General features: G+C 45.4%; 1 protein-coding gene across 1 annotated transcript; it reads left to right on the top strand.

Moving 5' to 3' along the window:
- The first annotated feature begins 2,356 nt into the window (after nt 1–2,356).
- npy8ar (neuropeptide Y receptor Y8a) lies at nt 2,357–3,571 on the top strand. Its single transcript, XM_029252828.1, has one exon. It carries the CDS (start codon nt 2,357–2,359, stop codon nt 3,569–3,571), a length of 1,215 nt encoding a protein of 404 aa, XP_029108661.1.
- The last annotated feature ends 3,824 nt before the right edge of the window (nt 3,572–7,395 follow it).

The following is a 7,395-nucleotide window of genomic DNA, read 5'->3' as shown; positions in this document are numbered from 1 at the left end:
AATCACACAGGATGAGCCATCCCCTGGGCTCGGGAAGTATTATAAAAGTACCATATCTGCATAAATAAAGTGATTCTGAGAAGGTGATTGATTCTGATGCTTTCTGGATCAGGAGGAAATTGTCCCCATTATCATTCCTTTGTGTGTGTGCTTGTGTGTGTGCCTGCGTGCATGTGGAAAAATGCTGTTGAGTCACAGGAGCCATGCAAAGACAAATTAAGCCTCTCTGGGTCTTTAGAGAATCTGTGAGAGAGAAGATGCTTCCATTTTTATCAAGGAAGATGCAAAAGCAGGAAGAAATTGTATATGTTTCTACTGTTCGTGTATTTATGTATTTACATAAACTGCAGAATAAGTGTGTGTCATTTTGTCAGTTTGCACAAGTTTTGTACTTTGCTATGTTAAATGTATCTGTATATATTGTTGGGGGCACTGGATGGTGTAGTGGTTAGTACTGTTACCTTGCAGCTGAAGGGCTTGGGTGCAAATCCCACCTTCTTCTCCCTTAATCAAGGTAGTTGATTCTTGAATTGATGTAGAAAAACTATGTTGCAGTATAAATTGGTAAATCACAATAAGTAGCTTAGTACACAAAGGGGATGAAGCTGAAGTGATAAAGGCCAAAAAAACAAAGCCAGTCATGTAGGACAGCTGGTAGCCGAGTGATTAAAGACATGGACTCAACCTTGACTGCTCCAGTAACATATCCTTCTATGTGTGTATACATGGCTGAAATCGTAAGTTTCTGCAGACTGCATTGTGGCAAACCAGCAAAATAATAAGAAGTGGCTCCTCAACATGTGAACACAATTGGGACTGAAAATCTGATCATAACTTGATTTGCTCATAAGTCAGAAATACTTTTTTGTCCTTAAATGACAATCAATAAAAGGCTGCCTTGAGGTAGAAGCGCACCTTGATTTGTTTTTGGCTCAGGTTCTGCAAAAGTCTAGGAAATATTTGTGAATATATACATACATACATACATGCATGAATTAATACAGTAAAAATGACCTTGAGTTTGAACTGGTAAGTTAGTGTAAGTATCTTAGTGTATAAACCTTCTGCTGTGGCACTTTTGTCAAAGGCTACATGCCCTGAACTGATACAGTAAAAGTTACCCTGTTTATAAATGAGAAAGAAACTGTAGGCTAAGTAGATTAGTATATAAAGTAGTGTACAAGTCTAATATTGTAAGTTGCCTTGGGGACGAGTGTCAGATGAATGATGGTTAATAATAATAATTCACATCTTTCTTTTTGTACTCTTGTTTAAATATATTTAATTTGTGATGCAGCAGGTGTGCCATGTGACAAACAAGTACTTAATGTTGTTACGTAACCCAGCTGCCAAGTGATTCTGGAGAACTGTCCTGTGGCGGCCAGCTTGCAGATAAGGGTGAATTTCTGGCCTCGTCTGTGCCGCAAAGGTAATGACTTCATCAGACTGACTGACAGAGTCATTGTTGCACTAGTTCATCCCCGACGTGTCTATTCAGATGGACGACATGTAACATGTAAGCTGTGAACCCTAAGGTTATTGATGTAATTCTGGGTTAGGCTTGCTCCTCAAGGTGTGCCTGTCTTCGACGTGCACTAATCATAACAGCATCCATGGATTGGTGTGTTTTTGCAGCCTTTCCAGCACTGTAATCAGCTGGACTCATGTAAAATGTTGAAGACACATAGGTCCTCTTTAATATATTTTTTATTCAGTAGTCAGGAAGGAGGGTGGGGCGCGGTGGCGTGGAGACGCGGATCGGGTCCTGCTCTCCGGTGGGCCTGGGGTTCGAGTCCCCGCTTGGGGTGCCTTGCAACGAACTGGTGTCCAGTCCTGGGTGTGTTCCCTCCCCCTCCAACCTTACGCCCTGAGTTGCTGGGTTAGGCTCCGATTCCCTGCAACCCCCTATGGGACAAGCGGTTCAGAAAGTGTGTGTGTGTGAGTAGTCAGGAAGGATGGGCGAGAGTCAAAAACCAGGAACAAGGGAAGAAGCGAAGAAAGGACGCTGAGACTGCAAAACCATGAAGGTGTTTGCAAAAATCCGTGTTGTGGTGTGGACTCAGCGCTCCTTATATCCCAGGGGTTCTCAGTTAGCCGTAGGTGTTGCCGCTCTGCTCGTTCCCGGAGGCGTGACATAGCTACTTACAGTCAGCCTGTCTAACTCTCAAAGACTTTTCGTAAAATCTGTCCTCCCCATTTTCATTTGATCAGTTTAAAAACATCTGCAAAAAGCATTCATACATAACTTAAAGAATAATAAATCACCCTAATTAAAGTCTGCTCTCAGTTTTCTCCTGCAGGTGCAGCTAACGAAAACTGCATGCTGGGATATTTCACCGGCTGAAGACGATGAAGGATGAGTCTGGAAATGACACTCAACATATCTGATGTCAGTTCGAGCACTCGATCGCTACCACCCTCTAGAGCTGTGGAGACCAATAACAACAGCTTCTTTGGGTGGAATGAAGAGTGCCCACCCTCTGTAAGTGGGGCCACCTTCCTCGTCATGGCCTACAGCGTAGTGATTGCTGTGGGCCTGGTGGGCAATGCTTGCCTTGTGTTGGTGATTGTGCGTCAACGGGAGATGCACAATGTGACCAATATTCTCATTGCCAACTTGTCGTGCTCTGACATCCTTGTGTGTGTTGTGTGTCTCCCCACCACGGTCGCTTACACTATCATGGACCGCTGGGTGCTGGGCAAGGTGCTCTGCAAGTTCTCACCCTTCGTACAGTGCACATCTGTCACCGTGTCCTTTTTCTCCATGGTGCTCATTGCCCTGGAGCGCCACCAGCTGATTGTCCACCCAACAGGCTGGACACCGGTCGTCAGACACTCATACTTAGCCGTGGCCATCACCTGGCTGGTGGCCTGCTTGCTGTCATTGCCCTTCTTCTGCTTCCACATTCTGACCAACGACCCGTACCACAACCTGCCTGAACAGCTGGGGCTCTTCAGTGACCACCTGGTATGCATTGAGGAGTGGCCGTCAAACCAGCTGCGGCTTGCCTACACCACCTCACTGTTGGTGCTGCAGTACTGCCTGCCGCTCTCTGTCATCTTCTTCTGCTACCTACGCATCTTCCAGCAGCTGCAGCGGCGCAAAGGTATAGCTGTGCAGCGAGCATGGTGCCAAGAGGCAGGCCCCATGGAAGTGGGGCAGAAGGTGCGTGGGGCGTGGCGTATCAGCGGAATCCTGGCTGCCATTGTGGCCTCCTTCGCCTTCTGCTGGCTGCCACTCACCGTGTTCAACACGCTATTTGATTGGTACGACCAGGCACTGCCTGACTGCACAATACACGATGCTGTCTTCTCCGCATGCCACCTGGCTGCTATGGCATCCACCTGCATCAACCCCATCTTCTACGGCTTCCTCAACAGCAACTTCAAGAAGGAGCTATGTGTCACCATGCGCCGCTGCTGGTGCCCACGGGCAAGTCGTCACTGGGGCGTGCATGAGAGCTACGACAGCTCCCCCCTGTCTACTGTGGGCACCGATGTCACCAAGTCCACTGCCCTGTGCCGCGGCTCACCCAACACCCAGGCCCATGAGCATGCCGTTTACGGCTAGCATTTGGTATAGTAGCTGCCGTGCCCAGGAGATTGCCCTGCTATCTTGACTTTTTGACCCCATCGTGACCTTCAAGCCAATTGGACGAGGGGTGGGGTTCAGATTGCAGTGCCTCTCGTATTTGTACCATGACTATCTTTCCTTTTGCTAAAAGTTCCTACATTATCTTGTTATTACACTGGCTCATCAACTTACTGTACAAACACAATTAGGGAGAGAAGTCTGTTCTTATTTTGTTTTGTTCTTAACTCCAAAGGTGCAGTACTTTTACCTTTACATTTACATTTATATTTATTCATTTAGCAGATGCTTTTGTCCAAAGCGACGTACATCTCGGCAAAAGTACGATTTATGCATTACATTGAAAGAAGGAGACATAGCTGCAGACATGAAAGTCTCAAGCAAACCTAGTTTCTTCCCTACCATTTGCTACACCGAAGTTCATCGTTCAAGTAGATGCATAAGACACAAATTCTGATACCCACACCAATTTTTAAAATTTTTTTTTCTTTTATTTTTTTTTTATTTTAAAAAAAACCTTTGCAGAATCTCATCAGAGACAACCGCCCTCCTTCGTGATGTCCAGTGTACACTCAACATTTGTTCTCCATTCTCATCTTCCACTTTTCGTCCCTTCACTTTGTTTCCCGACCACGTCCACGGATCTTCGTTCCAATGCCGACCGCAGACCGCCCGACCTTTCGCTTCGTCCCCTGACCTCATCCATGGATCCTAGCTCTGATTCCGACCGCCGATCGACCGACCATTCCCTTGTCCTCCACTCCAAGAATTTGCCTTATCTCCTGAATCCAGACAAACAACTCCGGACTTGGGTCCTGCTGTCCCGGTTCGAACGGCCCCCCATGACACTTGTCATGTGGATGTGTATTATTTTTGATACGATGTGTGAATGGTTTCCAGCTTGCATTCCGGCAAATTTACGCCCACACTTGAGGTGATGCAACAGCACCCCTGTTTGGTTCTGTTTCAGTGCTTTTCAACCCACCTTCTCCTTGTAAGCTGCCCAGGGATGGCAGCACTACAGTTCCACAGACTACGGAGACAGACACATCAGTGGGACACTGCGGAACATTTCAAACACAGTGTGTGAGGTGTGTCAGAATGTGCGTGTATGTCTCTGAGATCACGGTAAGTGTGTAGATGAAGTAACACACTTTACTTGACATCTGTTCATCAATAAAGAAGGAGAGACCAGAGAGACTCAAAGGAGGTCCAGTGCAGTAAGACCAGGGGACTGGAAGGATGTGAGGACACTCCCAAGTGTTTACTTGGCCGCCATGAACTCGCAGTGTGGATCTCATGAAGGACTGATTCACTGGAGTTGTGTGTCCATGTGTTTAGCCTGACTAATCAGGATCAATGCCTTGTTTGACACTGGGGATCTGTTTGAACTGACCCCACCTCTCCAAGCCTCTTGATTTACTGGAAGATCAAGGGCCCCGAGGTACAATAAGATCCAGCACTCAAACCTTCTGACACTGAGACTATAGGTCTGTATCTAATTTAGATTTATCTGGGTGACCTAAACAAGCTCCCTCTGTGTTCAGCTGTGCTGGTCACAGGGAGGTGGTATGTGTGTGTGTGTGTGTGTGTGTGTGTGTGTGTGCGTGCGTATGTGTGTGTTTGTCTGTGTGTTGGTGATTTTGTGTTTCAGTGCCCGAGTAAGTTCCTTCTGCACGTGTAACACTCAGGTGCACACAGGTAACACTGGAAAAGTCTAGCAACCCTGCTAATGTCATGGTTTTCGTCCCGGAAGGAAGGGGCGGACTCAAGTGCAGAGTGCACAGGGGTTTATTCAGATGCTAGACAGGAATCGTAGTCAGGTACAAGCAAGGGTCTTCGGACTGCAAACGAGGTACACTAGGAAATCCAGTAAGTATCGGAGTCGGGAAAACAGGCAGTGGGTCAGAACACTAGTGAGCGGATCAGGTTTCAGGACAGGAGCGGTCTCAGGAAACGGGCGGAGGGAAGAGGCACTAGGAGTAGGGAGCAGGATACAAAGGCAGCAGGTAGGCTGACTCAGAGCGAGTGAGTAATCGGCGAACAAGGTTCCGTGACACTCATCGTTCGCTTCTGCCTTTTAACCTGTCAAGCCCAGGTGTATCCAATTATGCCGATGTTGTGGACATGGCAGCTAAGCGAAATGTGGCAAAATACTTAAAAAATCTACAGCCAGGCATTGAAACAATAAATATGAAAATATTGCTTCTTGAATATACCAAAATGTGTTTCTATGTATTGTATGATTGTAAATTTACTTGGTCGATGTCTTGATTGTACTTTATAAATTTTAGTGTCTTTCACACAACAAATAAGGCAAGGAATATTTAATAATTTACAAAGCATTTCTGAGATCTAAATGCCAGAAAACATTACACACATACCTGAGCTCACCTGGCATGTGATTCACAAGTTCACTTGCAGGTACCATGTGAAGCGGCCAAGGAACATTAACGCACTGATGTGTTTGGGAAGATAGGAAGACAGCAGTGTTTAATTCCCCTGTTGTGTGCTGCCGAGTCTGTGTATTTCTAAATAAGCAGTGCTTTGAAAGAGTGCTGTTTTGTTGTCTTGGCCCCCTTGAGTGGGAGTGTCACATAACACGGGACAGATGTTCCTGTCATGGCTCACTTCATGTTATGTCGAGTTGCGTGTTTGTCTTCTGTAATTATACTTAAACATTTTTTTACATTTACATTTATTTAGCAGACACTTTTCTGCAAAGTGACTTACAATGGATACTATGTAGTGTTATCAGCCCACACACCTTATTCACTTAAGTGACTTACACTGCTTGATGCACTACTTACAATAGGTCACTCATCCATACATCAGTGAAACAGATTCTCTCTGTCATTCACACACTACAGGAGAACCTGACCAGCATGTCGCTGGACTGTGGGAGGAAACCCACGCAGACACGGAGAGAACATGCAAACTCCACACAGTGCATGGACATGCAAACTAAACACACGAGTGTAGTGAAATGCTGGCTGTGTGTCAGTCACTTTAACTCAGAAATGCTGTCGTGCTATTTATATCCACTCCCTTTGCAGTGCTTATTTTCTGTTATTTATACTGGGTCTTCAACTTATTAACAGAACTGCGGCTTAAATTTGTTTGTAATTCAATTAATCCAAAGTCAGAATCAAGACACAATAAACACTGAATAGTGCAAATGTACTCAGTTCATTTGCTGGTTCTGCAGAAATCTCAGATACAGCTATAGTAAATTTAATGAAATGCGTTGCTTGCCTTTTTATTTTGATACTTTTGTTATCTTTGAGCTTTGTTAAAAATAATTTAAAATGACCAAAAAACACCAGATGCAATAGTTTAAAGGCAACAATTCTACAAATATTATTCCACAATATTATGAGCCTCTGGTGCGCTTTACTGTCATCTATTGGCTTGGTGGGTAAACACAGAACACGTTTGATATGCATCAAAAAACTTTCAGAAAAAGGGTTGCGGTGGCATGGCAGGTTAAGCTGGTGCCCACTGTGTGGCCAGTCTGGGGTTTGAGCCCTACCTGGGGTGCCTTGCGACAGGCTGGTGTCCCATCCTGGGTGTGTTCCCCTCGGCCTTATGCCCTGTATTGCTGGGCACGGCTCTGGTTCTCTGCGACCCCGCTTGGGGCAAGTGGTTGTAGACAATGGGACCTTCAGAAAATAGGTAAGAAAAAGGAATACATTTAAAAATAAATTAACTGGAAAATGTTTGTCTTTCTCAGAATTTCTAAGCTTAACATTTATAAGAAGAGGCACCATTTATGTGACACTTTTCTCTAAAGCCGCATACAG

The sequence above is a fragment of the Scleropages formosus genome, chromosome 6, assembly GCF_900964775.1.
Source record: "Scleropages formosus chromosome 6, fSclFor1.1, whole genome shotgun sequence".
NCBI lineage: Eukaryota > Metazoa > Chordata > Actinopteri > Osteoglossiformes > Osteoglossidae > Scleropages > Scleropages formosus.
This window is presented reverse-complemented; position numbering and strand designations above follow the sequence as displayed.